The following is a 17,544-nucleotide window of genomic DNA, read 5'->3' as shown; positions in this document are numbered from 1 at the left end:
GGCCACGAGGGGGTGGGGCAGGTTAGGCCCCGAGGCCACACAGCTGCAGCCCCGGCTTTCACTCTGAGTCACCCGGGGGCTGTGCTCACATCAGAGACCCTCTCTTCCCCCTCCCAGCTCCTGTGCGGTGGCTGCCAGGGTCTGAAAGAACTGAGTGTCTGCAACATCCCACGGCCGCGGGCATCCAGGGTGGGGCCCTCCCCTGGTGCCCGCCAGGCCTTCACACACACAGATACACGCATGTGGATGCACAGAGACACAGCCACCACCTGCCGCGGGCTGTGTGGTCTGCGGGAAACCCCATCATGGTGGCCGCGCGGTCACAGTGGCTCCCCGCCCCCAGGTCAGTGTTTCCCCCGAGAGAGCGAGAGTGTCCCCACGAGGGGAGGTGGCTTTGCAAGGCCTGCCTCACGCTCAGGCCCCAGTCGCTGTCAACCAACAGCAACTGAATTGGCAGCCGTCTGTCTGTCCTTCAGCCCGGGACCCCAGGCCTAGTGAACTGTGCGACTCCTAAGCCACTTGCCGACCGCCCACTGTGTGCTGAGAAAGCGACCGCCCACTGTGTGCAGAGAAAACGTGTGTCCTGGAGGCGGGAGCAACGGGACAGGGTCACTGAGCCGCCCTCTGTGATGCCAGCCAAGGCCCGGGGCCCCTGCAGAGCCTGGGGAGCCAGCATCGCTGGGCCCCACCCAGCCCCCGCCCGGGACGGGGCTCCCACGGCCGCTGCGCCCTCACAGCGCCCACCAGGCAGACGTGGAAACGGGCCGGTTACGAAGCTGCTGTGAAGCCAGACTGGTCGCTAATGTTCTGACGCAGACACGGGCCCTGCAGACGCGGGTTTACGGCACAAGGGCACAGCAGGGGCGGTTCCCAGGACCGCTTGAACTTTCATTTGTCCGTGGCCGTTGCTAGTCAGTAATATTTGATGTCAGTTTCCAGTACAGTATGTGCTTTGCATTGAATGGCCCTGGGAAAGTTCGAGAGAAACCTGGAAAGAAAAAGACTGCACTCTAGATGGGGAGACCGACAAGCATGTTTTCTAACAAGAACAGAAGCGAATGCTTCGAGATCAGCAAAGAGGAAGGAACATTTTTAACCTCGGAAATTGCTGAGAGCAACAAACGGGGCTACGTGACAATGGAAACCTAGAGACAGTGAAAATGGCTGAGAAACCAGCCTGGGAAAATACCTGAACCCAATGGGGCCCTGATTTAGCCTCGACAGTGAGCTCACACACACGGACAGTAACACATGGTCACACCAAACAGGCGTGGGAAGGGCGCTGTGAGACGCGAGAGCAGCTAAATGTGCAGAGACTCGAGCTCGCTGTGTTGGAAGAAATGCACATTAAAGCGAGGTGCCCTTTGCGTTACCCATAAAAGTGGGGAGATGGGCTTTACCGGTGGACATGCCCAGCGAGATGGGCCGCGCCCAGGACCCAGACAAAGCGACAAGGTGACCAATCACTGTCCCTCTCGGGCCCTGGGAGTCCCATAGCCTCTGACCTTCACCAGGGCACTTACACCGTGAAAACGGCACCAAAGAAGAAAAACGAAAAAAACCACAGTCTTACGTGCAGTTATTTCAGACACATTTCCACAACAGCAAAAACACTGGGCACAACCTCAATGTGGAAAATTAAGGCGTTAGAAAATTCAGCAACCCCAAGAAACGTGCACTGATGTGGCTTCTGCCTTCTAATCATGCGTGTGACTGACACAGCAGAGTAAAAACCAAACAGGCCCGACTGGGTGGCTCAGTGGTTGAGGGTTGACCTAGGAACCAGGAGGTCACGGTTCGATTCCCGGTCGGGGCACAGTCCCCGGTTTCAGGCTCCATCCCCAGCGTGAGGCGTGCAGGAGGCAGCCGATCGATGATCCTCTCTCATCATGGCTGTTTCTCTCGCTCTCTCCCTCTCCCTTCCTCTCTGACATCAATAAAAATCTATATATTTTTTAAATTGGCGGGGAGAGTTGTAAGAGCCCACAAGGGAGAGGAAGTAAAACAAAAACCTACCCTGAAAGCAGCCCAGGAGGTCAGGCCCCGGCTGCCCGTGTCTGGGCTGTGTCTGTCTCACGCTCCTGCCAATCACCGTGATGGACAGAGAAGCCCCGAGGCGTGGACCCTGACAGCAGGTGGCCAGGCATCTCGGAATGGAACGGGGATGCGTGTCTCTCGTGTCTCTCGATTGATTGGCTCCCCCTCCTGTGGGGAAGGGAGGAAGCGGGCCTGGGCCCCTGGACCCGGGCTGGGCGCCCACCGGGGAGGCCACGCTCAGAGCGGAGGCCCCGGTGCGGCCTCTGCTGCTTCCTGCTGCCCGACAGGTCCTGAAAGGCCCCGGGGCCCGGCCCGCAGAGAGAAACCCCGTCTGCTCTGGGCCACCGACTTCCCCTGGGTGCGAGACCACAGCCCAGGAAGCAAGAGTCTCTGTGTTTTTAATAAACAACCGATTTCCACTTCCCCCACCCCCGCCCAGGCCCCGCTCGGCCGCTCGCCCATCTTCTCGTTCCCCTGGCGTTCGACTCTCCGTTTCAGAATCCCTGGCGCTTTGGGGGCCCCGGGCAGAGGGTGCCCAAGGGGGGTGACGTCCAGGGGCTCTGGCCTGGCAAGCGGGCACGGCCTGATGCCATCCGGGGAAGGAGGCTCGGCCCCCAGGCCACCAGGATGTGGGTGCCACTCCCAGCACCGGTGGGATCAGACATCAGGGCAACATCTCCGCATCTCCCAGCCCTCAGATTCCCCCGCCCCTGGGGTGTGGGGGGCATCAGGGGTAACAGGCCCGGGGAGGACCCCCTGGACACACGCAGTCCCCGGGGGTTCGCGTGGGCCACAGGGACCCGGGCTGCCATCTTCGCCCCCGGAGCAGTCCTGGCTCGAGGCCCAGGTGGATGAGGACAACGCCTGCCTCTCAGACTCTCGGAAGGGCCCTGGTTTCCATGGTAAATGGCTCAGTGGTTGAGCGTCGACCTGTGAACCAGGAGGTCACGGTTCGATTCCCGGTCAGGGCAGGCCCGGGTTGTGGGCCTGGGTAGGGGGCATGCAGGAGGCGGCCGGTCAGTGATTCTCTCTCCTCATGGATGCTTCCCCCTTTCCTCTCTTCTTCTGCAGTCAGACATTTACCCCAGCATCTCAGGGAGAGGGAGGGAGGTCTGCAGTGAGGGTGAAGGAGCAGGAGCGGGTCTATTCAGGAGATAAAGTGCAACATTGTTGCCGGCTCAGCAGAGAGCAGTCAGGGCCCGCCTGGGTGCTCCTTGCGGACTGAAGACCTGGATGTCACCCGGTCCCCTGAGATCCCGACCACAGAGAGGCCCAGCTACATGTCGAATGCACCTGAGAGCTCTGGTGACCGGCCAGCCCTTGGGTGGGAGGCAGGTCCCCGGCCCAGTCTCCCTGCAGGACGGTGGATGGGCACAGGCGAGGCCCCATCCCCACGCCCCACGCCAGCCTCATGCGGATCTGTCTCCGCACCTGCCCACACAGCAGCCAGGAGCCTGGGGGGCTCCAGGGCACCCCGCTCTTGCACCCCGACATCAGGCGGCTCCCCGGGGCGGCCAGGCGGGTCTCCTAGCCCCGAGGACTTTTCCTCCACGGACCCAGCAATGAAGTTTCCATTCCTGGCCCGGGGCCACCATCTGCAGTGGGGGAGCTGCCCCACCCCAACACCCTCCTCCCCTCCTCCACCACCACCTTCCTGCCCACCCATCCCCTGGGCCCGGGAGGCAGGAAGGGAGGTGCTGGGCACCCACAGAACTGCTGCCGCCACCTGCGCCCCGCGCTGCGTCCCGGGTGCGCACAGTACTGGCCCCGCCATGCCCCCCGCCACGCCGCCCTGGAGCCCCAGCCCGACGCCCTGGGAGTACTCGGGGTCCGGGTCCGGGTGGGGCGCCCTGGACGAGGAGCTGGCGCTGTGCGCGGCTGGGGAGCTGCCCCACGCGCACGCCGTGGTCCCCGCGCTCTACCTGGCGGCCTGCGCCCTGGGCCTGCTGGGCAACGGGCTGGTGCTGCGGCTGCTGGCCCGGCGCGGCCCGCGGCGGCTGGCGGACACCTTCGCGTGGCACCTGGCGGCCGCCGACCTGGGCCTGGTGCTCACGCTGCCGCTCTGGGCCGCGGCGGCGGCGGGGGGCGGCCGCTGGCCCTTCGGCCGCGCGCTCTGCAAGCTCAGCGGCTTCGCCGTGGCCGCCTCGCGCTGCGCGGGCGCCCTGCTGCTGGCCGGCCTGGCCGCCGACCGCTACGTGGCCGTGGTGCGCCCGGTCGGGGCGCGGCCGCTGCGCTCCCCGCGGTGCGCGCGCTCCCTGTGCCGGGGCGTCTGGGCCGCGGCGCTGCTCGTCGGGCTGCCCGCCCTGGTCTCCCGGGAGCTGCAGCCGCGGCCCGACGGCGCGGGCAGCCAGTGCGGCGAGCGGCCCTCCGACGCCTGGCAGGCGCTCGGGCTGGGGCTGCTGCTGCTGACCTGCGCGCTGCCGCTGGGCGCCTCCCTCTTCTGCTACTGCCGCCTGGCGCGCCGCCTGCGCCGGGCCCCGCGCCTCGGCCGCCTCCCCGCCGCCCCCCTGCGCATCATCTGCGCCGTCGAGGGCGCCTTCGTGGGCTCCTGGCTGCCCTTCGGCGCCCTGCGCGCCGCCCTGCACCTGGCGCATCTCCAGACGCTGCCGCTGACCTGCCCGCTGCTGCGGGCGCTGCGCTGGGGCCTGGCCCTCGCCACCTGCCTCGCCTTCGGCCACGGCTGCGCCAACCCGCTCATCTACCTACTGCTGGACCGCTCCTTCCGCGCCCGGGCCTGGCGCCTGGCGCGCGGGCTCAGCTCCGCGTCCTCGCGCTCCGGGGACCCCAGCGCCGACGGGCGGGGCGCGGCCGACAGCGGGGGACAAGCGCGGACGGAGAGCCGGAACCTGGCCCGCGTGCGCGTAGCGGCCCCAGCCCCGCGGAGGCCCCGGGAGGCGGCCGGATCTCCGGCGCGTCTCCTCTGCTGGTAGCGACCCCTCCGCGGGCACCGGGGTACCCGGTCTTCTCCGCCGCCGTTGGCTTCTCCAAACCTCAGCGCTTCCTGGACGCCCCCCTCCCCAGCCAGGCTGCCGGCCCAGCGCTCCCTCCGCTCAGTGGGCGCCTGGGCGAAGGCGCTCCAGTCCCTTCAGGATCCCGTGAAGCCAGCGGACAGCAGCGGGGACACCCGCAGGCTCGCCAGGCACAGGAGAGGGGAGTGGGTTCCCCGCGGCACCCCGGAATCTCCAACTCAGAGCCCCAAAGCCACTGTCTTCAGCTGCAGCTTCTCTGGCCCCGACGACAGCCACCGTCTCCTAAGAACCGCACCAGACCTCGCGCCTCTCCAAAAACCTCCCGCCGGTGGGAACCAGCCGCCCTTTGAGTGTCATCTCTGGCGACTGGGCCACGTCATGAGTCACCATCGATTCAGATTCTCGCTTTCAAAGTTCCCCAAAGCCCTGGGAACGGGCCGGCGTCTGGCGCCCGGTGTATTCGCCCCGGGGATGGGTTTCCCCGCTCCCGGGGCCGCGGGACTCACCTGGCAGCCACCTGGCAGCCACCTGGCCCTTCCCTGGGACCCGGACCCGGGAACCCGTCGCCAGGGGCGGGGGTCTCTGTGCGCATCACCGCCCTCGGTCCCCGCTCTGCTCCCCGGAGCCCGGCCTGGCGCCTCTGTGCCTGAGCGGCCGGCGGCCGTGAAATGAGTGGCAGGAGGCGGCTGAACTGGGGGGTCAGACCACGCTCCACGGGGGCCCCTGAGGTTGGCCTCGGGCCCCTGAGGATTTGGGGTGATGCCCCCACCGTGGGCGGTAGCTGCATCCACGTGGGCGGAGCCATCCACAGGCCAGCGACTCGGTTCTTCTGCTTATTATTATTTTAAAAGACGTTTGTTTCCCAGTTTGAAGGTCACCGAGGGGGAAAAACAAAACAACACAGATGCAAGGGCACCTGCCAGCCAGGTGTCGCTTCAAAGAGGGGACGTGCCCTTTGTGGGTTTCACATGGGCTCCGGGCGGCTCCTGTGGGTCCTGGGACCACCGGGGACAGGTGTGTGGGATTATCCGCTTTCTCCGCATTCTGCGCCTGGCCTTTGAGGTTTGGGGGGGTGGGGGGAGGGCTTGGGGGCTTGGAAATTCAGTGTTTGTGAAAAAACATGTGTAAATGGAGTTCCTTTATAGTGAAGTGGGAGGTGGACTCCCAGGGGAACTGCCTTGCTGGTCCAAGTGCCTCCAACCTGGGGATGTTAAAACCGGCAACATTGTATCTTACAGAGCTGTTTGCAAAGACAAGTGGCAACATTGTATCTCAGGGAGCTGTTTGCAGAGATGCAAGCGGCAACATTGTATCTCAAAGAGCTATTTGCAAAGCAAACGCTGTTGCTAAGGCCGCGGGACTGGAAATGAAAACATTGTTGAGGTCGCTGTGATTTTCTGGATGCCCCCGTCCCCTCGCCTTTCTCATAAATGCCCCATCGCCCGTGGCCTCCTCATGCCAACCCTGTTTGGGCCTCCGCCTGAACGGGCGCTTCCGGAATCTGCTCTTCTTTTGATCTCAAATACATGCTTTGTTGCTTTCCACGCTGGCTGGCCTTTTATTTGTCGGGTTAACAGGACTTTTGATTTAAGAGGATTTGCCCTAAAGCAGCGGTTCTCAACCTATGGGCCGCGACCCCTTTGGGGGCCGAACGACCCTTTCACAGGGGTTGCCTAAGACCATCGGAAAACACGTATATAATTACATACTGTTTTTGTGATTGATCACTGTGCTTTAATGATGTTCAATGTGTAACAATGAAAATACATCCTGCCTATCAGATATGTACATGGCGATTCATAACAGTAGCAACATGACGGTGATGAAGTAGCCACGAGAATAATGTTATGGTTGGGGGTCCCCACAACATGAGGAGCTGTATGAAAGGGTCACGGCATTAGGAAGGTTGAGAACCACTGCCCTAAAGGAAAGTCAGTCTCAGGGGAAAGGAACTCAGGAATTTTCCCAAAGGGAGGCCAGGCTGCAGCCTGAGGGCCCCCAGGAGCGGACCAACCCGATTCTCTCTCCTGCTCGAGGGCTCAGGCCCAGGGACAGAGGTGGGGGGCGGGGGGGTCCTTCCAGCCTCACGGTGACTCTCCCAGGCAAGGAATGGTGATTTTGCTCAGCCCCTGTGGCTCCGTGGTTGAGCGTCCACTTATGAACCAGGTCAGGGCACAGGCCGGGGTTGTGGGCTCGATCCCAGTGTGGGGCGTGCAGGAGGCAGCCGATCCATGATCCTCTCTCATCATGGATGTTTCTCTCTCTCTCTCCCTCTCCCTTTCTGAAATCAATTAAAAAAATTTTTTTAAAGAAAGAAGTTAGTCCATCTGCAGCCCCAGGAATAGCACGCCTTCCCCTCCTCCGGGTCAGACAGCGGCTGCGGCTGCTTTCAGGATGAAAGGAGTCCTTGAAGGGCTTCTGAAACTCAGTGCCATGCACATGCGAAGGTGTCGCTTAAAGAGAGATTGGAAAATGATAAGTTCAAGGAGGCAACAGACTCGCTGTTCGACGCCCACGCCCGCGCCTGGAGGATACAAAGCCTCTGTTATCTTGGGTTCTGTGTGCGCCCCGAAGCCCCTTCCGGTCCCCAAGCGGGTCTCCGGTTTGTTTTTTCTCTTGGTGCTGCCTGACCTGATACCGTCGGTTCACTGACCTGTTTAGCGCTTGTCTGGGGTCAGAGCCCGAGGTCCCTGATCGAAGGGCCTTTTCTTTCGCTCCACGCCTGCCCGCCCCTCCCCCCGTGTGCCTGCACCCCTCCCCGTGTGCCTGCACCCCCCAACCCCCCGTGCCTGCAGCCGGGCCTGGTGAGGCCGGGTCACAATGTGAAATGATAGGAGACAACATGAAGGGGGAGCCTTATGCGTGTTTTATAAAACGGCACACGGACAGGCTGGAGGGAACAGGACAGATGCCGGGGTGGCTGTGCTGGATGGAGTAAGGTGTCACACCCTTCCCCCACCTCCGTTTCTCTCGTCTCGCGAGGTTCTATCAGCTTTTTATTTTTTTTAATATATATTTTTTGTTGATGCCAGAGAGGAAGGGAGAGGGAGAGAGAGAGAAACATCCATGATGAGAGAGAGAAGCATGGACCGGCTGCCTCCTGCACGCCCCACACTGGGGATGGAGCCCGCAACCCGGGCCTGTGCCCTGACCGGGAATCGAACCCTGACCTCCTGGTTCTTAGGTCGACACTCAGCCACGGAGCCACTCGGCCGGGCTGAGCATTTCATTTTCAAGGGCCGTTCACCAGGAGCTGCTAAGCCAGAGCCGGTCAGTCCTCGGACCCGAGTCCGGCTGTCCCAGCCAGCTGCCCGCTTCCGGGGGCTGCCCAGCCTCCTGGGGCCTCACAGAGCAGAGGAGCCGGGTCCTGGAAGGTGCTGGTGAGCTGTGGTGTGTGGGCAGACACGGCCCAGGACGGGTCCGGGGGATCATCCATTCCAGCCGCGCCCCCCCCCCCACCGCCCCCTCCCCGTGATCACCAGACACCAGAGGAGCCGGGAGCCGGGCTGGGTTCTGAAAGGTCAGCCCCTGGGCACCGGGCACCGGGGCAGCCCCTGGCACCGGGCATGTGTGCTTCTGCTTTGATTCTCTGACTAATTCTGGCTTCCTCCTCACCTCCCTGACCCCGAGTTCTTTCTCAGGGCGCCCCGTGGGAACCAGGCCGGTGCTGAGTGATCTGGGGAGCGCAGGGCTGGCAGGGCTGGCAGGCGGGCGGGGATGACTCAGCCCCTCGCCACCCTGGGAGAGAGCGAGGTCTGGGTGCTGGTGAGTTCAGAGGGCACTGGTCTGCTCTCCTCCCGCCTTGTGGCCGGCACCCCCCCCATCGGGCCCCAGCCTCAGTGACAGGGGTGCATGAAGGGGGACCCACAGGCAGGGCCTGCTGGCGAGAGAAAGGAAGCCAAGATGTGGATTCAGCCGGTCAGCTGGCCGGTGTGCACACATTTGTGAACAGCACACACTTGACCGTATGGATTCTCTCGACCCCGAGGTCGGCAGGGGTGGGCAGAGGTGGGCAGGGGTGGTGGGTAGAGGTGGGTAGGAGTGGGCAGGGGTGGGGGCAGGGATGGCGGGTAGAGGTGGGCAGAGGTGGGCAGGGGTGGGGGCAGGGGTGGTGGGTAGAGGTGGTGGGTAGAGGTGGGTAGGAGTGGGCAGGTGGGGGCAGGGGTGGTGGGTAGAGGTGGTGGGTAGAGGTGGGTAGGAGTGGGCAGGTGGGGGCAGGGGTGGCGGGTAGAGATGGTGGGTAGAGGTGGTGGGCAGGGGTGCGGGCAGGGTAGAGGGCAGGGTGGGCAGGGTGGGCAGGGGTGGGCAGCCTCGAAGGGCTCCATCGAGCTCGCAGACAAGGCGCAGCGGGAAGTGCAGGGGCAACGGCTGCCGTCTGGGCAGAGGCTGCGGTTTGCCCCCAGCAGGTGCCAGACGGGCGGGGGCTGATGAGCCTCCCCGCCACTCTGAGAATGACTGTCCCTGAGGTGCCCCCCCCCCTGTGCAGTGCTCTTCACCCCAAACTTCCTCCAACGACCAGGCCTGGGGCCGCCCCTCCCCCGCCCCCGCCCCCCCCACACAGAGCACAGCCCCTGTGGCCTGAACTCCAGATTCTTCCCGACGGTGTAGCCAGGCGACCAGTCCTGTCCGTCAGGGTCCCCAGGGCTCAGGCCTGCTCAGGGCCCCTTTGCTGAAATTATTGTGACCATAACGAGAGGAGGTGGACAATCAGGAGTGAACGCACTCGGGATCCTCCCCTGAGCGGCAATCATTTTCTTTCTTTCTTTCTTTTTTTTTTTTTTTTTGCAATAAGTGTCTTTTCTTCCTTTTTTCTCCGCCCCCACACCCCCAGATTTTCTTGTTTTTTAAAAATATATTTTTATTGATTTCAGAGAGGAAGGGAGAGAGAAACATCCATGATGAGAGGGAATCATGGATCGGCTGCCTCCTGCACGCCCCACCCTGGGGATCCAGCCTGCAACCCCGGCATGTGCCCTGAGCGGGACTCGAACCCTGACCTCCTGGTTCATAGGTGGATGCCCAACCACTGAGCCACACCGGCCAGGCGGCAGGGGCGATTTTATTTATTATTATTATTATTATTATTATTAATTATTATGTTATTATTTGGCAGGGGCGATTTTAGATGTGCCTGTACGGCCCCACCTTTGAGGAGGTGCGAGGGTTAGAATCCTCCCCAGAATCCAGCCCCAAGGGCAGCCTGTGCCAAACTGCCGCCCCCTGGTGGTGGCGTCCGGCACAGCAGCGACAACGGGCGCGGCGGGAGGAGAAGGGGAGGATGCGACAGGACCTGTGGCCTGGAGCCTATGGGAGCCCAGGATGGAGGGATGGGTGGGGGGAGACGGAGGGGGAAGGGCAGAAGGAAGGAGGGAGGGAGGGGGAGCGGCAGGGCTGGGCTGGGCTCTGGACGGGACCTGGTGGCCCTCAGAACCTGGGGAGACCCACTGGCGGGGGGGGGGGGTAGTTTGGGGAAGGGGCTCCTTGCCCACCTCCTGGCCCTCGGTCCGACCCCAGGGCCGAGCCTGCCCTGTTCGCCCAGCCCCTCTCTAGACGCCGGGCCTGGCGCCAAGCTCAGGGGTCTCTCCGCGCGAGGAGTGGGGGGAAGCTCGCTGGCTGGACCCCCGAGTGACCCAGCAGCTCACCGGCCTGGGCCCAGCAGAGAGGGTCTGGCCCCCAGAGGCCCAGGCGGCTGGCAGCGCCCTCCCCCCTCTCTGCGCCCTCCCCCCTCTCTGCGCCCTCCGTGGGCTGCAGGATGCGGTCAGGAGAGGAAGGGGCCCCGCTGAGCTCATGGGGTTTCCCACCAGCGTCTCGCCCGCCGAGGACATGGCCAGGGCAGGGTCTGGGTCCCAGAGAATCCAGCCGAGCAGGGGGTGGGGGGGACAGGAAGGGGAGGGTGAGCAACTGGGCAGGTGCAAGCCTGGTCCTGAGCCTGGTCCCAAGCCTGGTCCGCTGCTGGGCCCTGGACTGAGGGGGTGAGCCACCAGGCCCAGGGCAGGGGAGGTTGGGGGGGAGCCCTCCAGGGTGTGTGCCAGGCAGACAGGCAGCTCCCGGCCACCACGCAGCTCTCAGAAGCCCAGCTATAACCCTGGCCGGTGTGGCTCAGTGGATAGAGCGTTGGTCTGCGGGCAGAAGTGTCCCAGGTTCGATTCACAGGCACGGACCTCGGCGGCAGGCTCCTCCCCCGCCCAGGCCCTAGTCCGGTCGCCTGCAAGAGGCAACCCACCCACGTGTCTCTCTCACATCGATGTTTCTCTCTGTCTCTCCCTCTCTCTTCCACTCTCTCTAAAAATCAGTGGAAAAATATCCTTGGTCCCTAACTGGTGTGGCTCAGTGGATAGAGCATCGGCCTCTGGACTGAAGGGTCCCGGGTTCGATTCCGGACAGGGACTCATGCCTGGGTTGCGGGCTCGATCCCCAGTAGGGGGCGTGCAGGAGGCAGCCAATCAGTGATTCTCTCTCATCATTGGTGTTTCTGTCTCTCTCTCCTCACTTCCTCTCTGAGATAAAGAAAAAATATAAATTAAAAAAAAAATATCCTCGGGTGAGGATTAAAACAAACAAACAAATAAATAAGGGAAGCCGGGCTATGGAGACCTGCCCTGGTCCCCCTCCTCCCCCTCCTCCCAGCGAGAACCCGGCCAGACACCTGGGGATCCCCACCTCCGCCCTCTTCCTCTCAGTCACTCAGCTCCCCGGCAGGAGGCTCTGCTCTTGACTCACCCCCTTCTCACACCCCCAGCCCGGGGCCCACGTGAGTCAGGCGCCATCACCCGGGCCTGGCCGGCTGTCTAGCCAGGGCTTCCCTGTTTCCAAAGTCCCCCCAGTCTGGTCGCTCATGCATCAGAGTGAGTCTGGCCCCTGTCACCTCAGGGATCCAGTCAGTCTTCAGGGTGTGACGGTTACTTTTTAAAAAACATATTTTTATTTGATGTCAGAGAGGAAGGGAGAGGGAGAGAGAGAAACACCAATGATGAGAGAGAATCATGGACCGGCTGCCTCCTGCACGCCCCCTACTGGGGATGGAGCCTGCAACCGGGGCCTGTGCCCTGACAGGGAATCGAACCTGGGACCTCCTGGTCCATAGGTCAACCCTTAACCACTGAGCCACGCCGGCCGGGCTGATGGCGAGATATATATATATATATATATAATTGATTTTTTACAGAGAGGAAGGGAGAGGGATAGAGAGTCAGAAACATCGATGAGAGAGAAACATCGATCAGCTGCCTCCTGCACACCCCCTACTGGGGATGTGCCCGCAACCCAGGTACATGCCCTTGACCGGAATCGAACCCGGGACCTTTCAGTCCGCAGGCCGATGCTCTATCCACTGAGCCAAACCGGTTTTGGCAAGATGAACATTTAAATGGCCCGGCTGGCACGGCTGGAGTTTGAACGTTGACCTATGAATCAGGAAGTCACAGTTAGGGCACATGCCCGGGTTGCAGGCTCCATCCCCTGCAGCTTTTTTGTTAAATATATATTTTTATTGATGTCAGAGAGGAAGGGAGAGGGAGAGAGAGAAACATCCATGATGAACGAGAATCAGTGATCGGTTGCCTCCTGCACGCCCCCTACTGGGGATCGAGCCCGCAACCCGGGCATGTGCCGTGACCGGGAATCGAATCCGGACCTCCTGGTTCCTAGGTCGACGCTCAACCATTGAGCCACACCGGCCAGGCACCCTCCTGCAGCTCTCAGCACCCGCGCTGCGCTTCTGCCTTTCCGCGTTTGTACATCCTGTGCGGCGTGGCTTCCCGCTCAAACCTCCCCAATCCGCCCGCTGTGCCTCCTGCGCCAGGCTCGGTCCTCCCCTCCGCGCCCGGTCCGGCCCCGCCTTCCCGGACGCTATTGCTGCTGGATCAATGTCGGGGGGCGGGGGGCGGGTTTTGGGGGCACCGGGGCATGAACCTGAACCGGTTTATGGAACAAATGCGAGCAGAGCAGCGGAATGAAGGAATGAATGGATGATGGGCGGACGCGGCACGTGGCGCGCAGTGCGCAGCGGCTGGCGCGCGGGGCCGGGCCGAGCAGGGAGGCGCTGCGACTCGCGGGGCGCGCGGGCGCGGGGAGGGGGCCGGCCTGCGGGGAGGGGGGGCGCGGTGCCCCCGCCGCCTCGGGGTCCGCTCCCGCCCGGGGTCTGGAACACGGAGCTGCCCCGCCAGGCCCGGCCGGAGCGCGCGGACGAGGGCTGCGCGCGCGGACGCAGGGGGCGCCTCCTCCCGCCCGGGCCGCGGGAACACGCCGCGCCGGGGGGGTCCGGCGCTCGGGAGCCCGAAATAGGGGGGAGGGGGGCGGCCTGGTCCCTGGAACCCGGGTCCGCGCCGGCCGCCCACCCCCGCAGGCTCCCTCCGCACCCCAGACGCGGCCCCGCCCGCCTCCGGGGCGGGGATCCCGACCCCCCCCAGGCGCGCCGTCCCCCCTCCTCCGCGCCTTGGTACGCCCCGGGGGACAGATGCCTGGGGATCTTTAACATTTGGGATGCTGCAAATGCCGAAGTTAAAGGGAATACCTCCGGGGAGGGCGGGCCGGGGGGAGGCGCCGGGGGCCGGCACGGCGGCCTGGACGCGCGGGTCCTGCGGCGGCGGCGGGTCCTGACCGGGGCGCGCGGCGCCGCAGCTGCGGGGGACAGGTAAGGGGGGAACGGGGGCCGCGGCCGGGCGCCCGGGGGATGGGCCCCTGAACCCCGCGCCCTCGGCCGCCGGGGAGGGGCCCCCACGGGAGATGGGGGCATGCGCCCTCCCGGGGGTGGCGATCCCGGGTTCCTCCCCACGCGCCCGTCCCCAGCGCCTCCACCTTCCCCCGGGGGCCCTCCCCGCGCGCGCCCCGGGTCCCCACGGCCAGGCTCCGGGAAGCCCCGAATGCCGCCAGACAAAAGGAGCCGAGTCCCCGGCGCCGGGATGCGGAGGGCGCGTGGGGGAGGGGAGCGGGCGGACGGACAAAGGGGCTTTTCAGAGAAGCCGGGGTCTGGTTTCAGGGCGCGTTTCTCTGGCCGGCGCGGGGGTCCCCGGTCCCCGCCGCGCCGCCATCGCCGGCTGGAGGCGAACACCTTTCCAGGGGGGAAGGGAGGCGAGGGGAGCGGGAACACCGGGGAGGAGCCGCCCCCCGCCCCCTGCCCCCTCGGTCTGCAGGGTCCGGGGCCCTTTGGCGCCCCGGCTGCGTGCACGGCGGCCTCGGCGCTGACCCCGGGCTGTTAATTCATTCGCAGGGATGGTGGGCGCCCGAGGCGGGGCGGGCGGGGCGCGGGCGGCGGGAGGGCTGCACAGGCCCTGGTTCCGAGGGACTTGGGTCTGGGCATCAGCAGACACTCAGGGACAGGACTTAGTCCCGGGAGGGGACGGCCAGGGGGTGTGGATGAGTGTTCCCCGAAGCAGGGCTGCTCCTGGAGGAGGGACAGCCCTGCAGAGCCGCGGTCTCTCCTGGGGAAGATGAGCTGTAAGGTCTCTGATGTGATTCAAGGAGACGGGGGAGTCCTCACCTCTTGCTGACCCGGGTGCCCAGGCCCGGGGCCAGGAGCCGGGTGGGCGTCCATCAGGCATCAGGCCCCTGAGGTCGGCGCCAGCGCCCAGCATGCCCACCTCCCCTTGGCATTTTGAATGGAAGGACGGACGGGCAGACCGAGACCCGTGGGGCCCGGGCGTCTTGGGGAGCTGGTTTGCCCGCCAGGCTCCAAACCCCATCTTCTGCTGAGCTGGCGTGGGGGTCCCCTGCCTGTGCCTTCGAGGGTGCAGAGAGGAGGGACTCCCCAGAGGCGGGGTCATTCACGGGCACCAATCGTACAGAAGGTTCATGAACTGCCATGGCAAAGGTGGTCACCGCCGTTGGCAGAGATTTAGGCCCCGGCCGTGAAGGTGAGAAGCCGCGGTTGGGCCTCCGCCAGCGGTAGGAGCCGCAGAGCTGCGGGCCCCGGGGGAGGGGGTGGCCGCGGGGAGAACTGACCCACTAGTGATCCCGCACCCGGTTCGCGCAGAAGCATGTGCCTGCGGGGGGGGGGGGGGGGTGCGCTGTGTGGGTCCCCTTAGAGCAGTGGTTCTCAACCTTCCTCACGCCGCGACCCTTTCATACGGATCCTCGCGTTGTGGGGACCCCCAACCATAACATTATTTTCGTGGCTGCTTCATCACTGCAATTTGGCTACTGTTATGAATCGTCATGTCAATATCTGATAAGCAGGATGTATTTTCATGGTTACACATTGGACATCATGAAAGCATAGCGATCAATCCCAAAAACAATATGTAATGATATATTATATGTGTTTTCCGATGGTCTTAGGCGACCCCTGCGAAAGGGTCGTTGGACCGCCAAAGGGGTCGCGGCCCACGGGTTGAGAACCGCTGCCTTGGGGTTCTCGCCAGGTGTTGCTATGCACCAGAAGAATACTGCTGATTCTAGAAACTTCCATGGGCTCCCACCTGGAGCTGGGGGATGGGCGCGGTGCGGGGAGGGAGGATGTCAATTATGTGCAAAGTCAACGAACTCCTCTGCCCTGGGCAAGGATGTGGTGGCCCTGCGGGGAGTGGAGGGCTGTTGTTTTTCCTCCGGGAGGAAGGGCCAGGGCTCCTGACCTCTGGCTCCTGGGGGGCTCCTCGCCTAGGGAGGGGGCTGTCCCCTGTGGGCCCCGCGGCCTGGGGAGCAGGGCTGGTCAGCGGGGGGGGGGGGGGCAGGGGGGGACCTGGGCTTGCATTGTTTGCAGAGACGTGTGCAGGAATGTGAGGGTGAGCAGGGTGTGTGTAGGGGCGGTGGCAGGGGGGTCAGAGGGGAGGGGGCTGGGGAGCTCCTTGCGGCAGCTGACTCTCTGTCATCCTGCTCTGGGGGAGGGGTGGGAAGAGGGGGGGGCCACCCAGAGCGATGTTGAGCCCTGGCCGGTGTGGTTCAGTGAATAGAGCGTCGGCCTGTGGACCGAGGGTCCCGGGTTTGATTCCCGTCAAGGGCACGTACCTCGGTTGCAGGCTCCTCCCAGGCCCAGGCCCAGGCCCTGGTCGGGGCGCGTGCAAGAGACACCCCACGGATGTGTTTCTCTCATTGATGTCTCTCTCCGTCTTTCCCTCTCTCTGAAAAATCAATGGAAAAGTATCGTGGGGTGAGGACTAACAAAACAAAACAAAAAAACCGAAAACACCCCAGAGCTATGTTGAGGGGCCAGGATCCCAGGGAGGGGGCGCGCAGTGGAGACTCAGAGATTGGGGCGCAGGGACCCAGAGAGTCCGCCCACACCAGGCCCCGAGAACTGCTTTGGCGAAGTCCTGGCTGTTGTGCCGGAGATGGGGCGCTGGGAGATGGGGTGCTCGCTCACTCACTCCGAAACCCCGGCGCCTCGCTGGCCGTACGGGTTCAGTGGGGTTCAGTGGGGCAGGAACCGAGCTGGCGGCCTGCAGGCAGGGTGAGGGAGTGAGTCCGGCCTGCCTCGGGCCGGAGGGCAGCTCTGAGGCCGGACTCTGGCCCAGCGTCTGGTTTTATGGGAAAGTGACGAGATCTCAGGTCCTGCTTGCTGCGGCCTCGGGGGCTGGGGTGGGGCGAGGTGGGGGTGGGAGTGGGGGCGTTGCTGGTTATTCCGGGAAAGGCCAGGTCTGGGGGGGGGCGGGGGGTAGAGAGAGACGGGATTTTTAGAGCGAGCACTTAAAGCCGAATGGAATCATCGAAGTCCGAGGGACCTTTGGTTTCTGTGGTGAGCGAAGTCTTGATCCTCCACAGGTGGCCTTTAACCCCCGCTGCCCGGGGTGAAATAGCCTGAATTCCAGCAGCGACTGCTCGAGGGTCAGGGGGTGGGAGACGTCGGAAGCAGCTTCCATTTTGGTCGCGGGTCCTTCCTGGTCAGGGAGTGGGTGTAGGGCCCGCGGTCACAGTGGCCTCCCTGGAGGAGGGGGCAGGATCGGGGTTCAGTGCTCACCGGGAGGCGGGGGCCTCCGTCCTGGGGGAGATGTTGGGGGTAAAGGGCAGGAACGGCCCTGGCTAGGCGTCTCGGGGGGTTGGAGCGTCCCCTGGGCACCGGAGGGTCTCAGGTTCGCTTCCTGGTTGGGGCACGTACCCAGGTTTCGGGCTTGATCCCTGGTCGGGGTGCATATGGGAGGCAACCGATCACTGTTTCTCTCTCTCCCCTCCTCTCTCTCTAAAAATCAATAAAAGCACGTCCTCAGGGGAGGGTTGGAAAAATAAAATAAAAAAGCAAGAACCCGCTGGCCTTCTTGGGCCCCCAGAGCCGTCCTGAGGTCTTGGGGGGAGCCTCATTTGTCTGTGAGCTTCTTGCTGCTGCTCCCCGTGGACAGCGGCCCTGCACCCCGCTTCCGGGGGCCACGTGTGCCTCGGGAAGGGAAACTGGGGTACGGGAGGGCAGTGACCGCCCGAGGTAGGATCCCGGGCCAGGGCAGGAGGGCGCGGGGCCCCTCTGGGCTCAGTATGTTGGTCCCTGCTGCCTCCCTGTGGGTGGAGGAACCCTCCCTGGGGAAGTCTGGGGTGCAGGGGGGCACCCCTCTCCTCGCCGAGGCCCAGGATCGGCCCGGGCAGGCTTGTTCCGGGCGGGACTAGCTCACCTGCTCCT

At 64.0% G+C, this 17,544-nt stretch overlaps 1 protein-coding gene across 1 annotated transcript; it reads left to right on the top strand.

Annotated features, from left to right (window-relative positions):
- The first annotated feature begins 2,776 nt into the window (after positions 1-2,776).
- GPR25 (G protein-coupled receptor 25) lies at positions 2,777-7,065 on the top strand. The gene has a single exon (XM_059677331.1). The coding sequence runs from the start codon at positions 3,318-3,320 to the stop codon at positions 4,965-4,967; it is 1,650 nt and encodes a 549-aa protein (XP_059533314.1). The 5' UTR covers positions 2,777-3,317; the 3' UTR covers positions 4,968-7,065.
- Positions 7,066-17,544: the final 10,479 nt, after the last annotated feature.

The sequence above is a fragment of the Myotis daubentonii genome, chromosome 20 (genome assembly GCF_963259705.1).
Source record: "Myotis daubentonii chromosome 20, mMyoDau2.1, whole genome shotgun sequence".
Classification (NCBI taxonomy): Eukaryota; Metazoa; Chordata; class Mammalia; order Chiroptera; family Vespertilionidae; genus Myotis; species Myotis daubentonii.
The sequence above is the reverse complement of the archived record's forward strand: the minus strand, read 5'-3'. Positions and strand labels throughout refer to the sequence as shown.

Coding starts and splice junctions, on each gene's coding strand:
- GPR25 (XM_059677331.1), top strand. CDS start 3,318: ATGTCGAATGCACCTGAGAGCTCTGGTGACCGGCCAGCCCTTGGGTGG.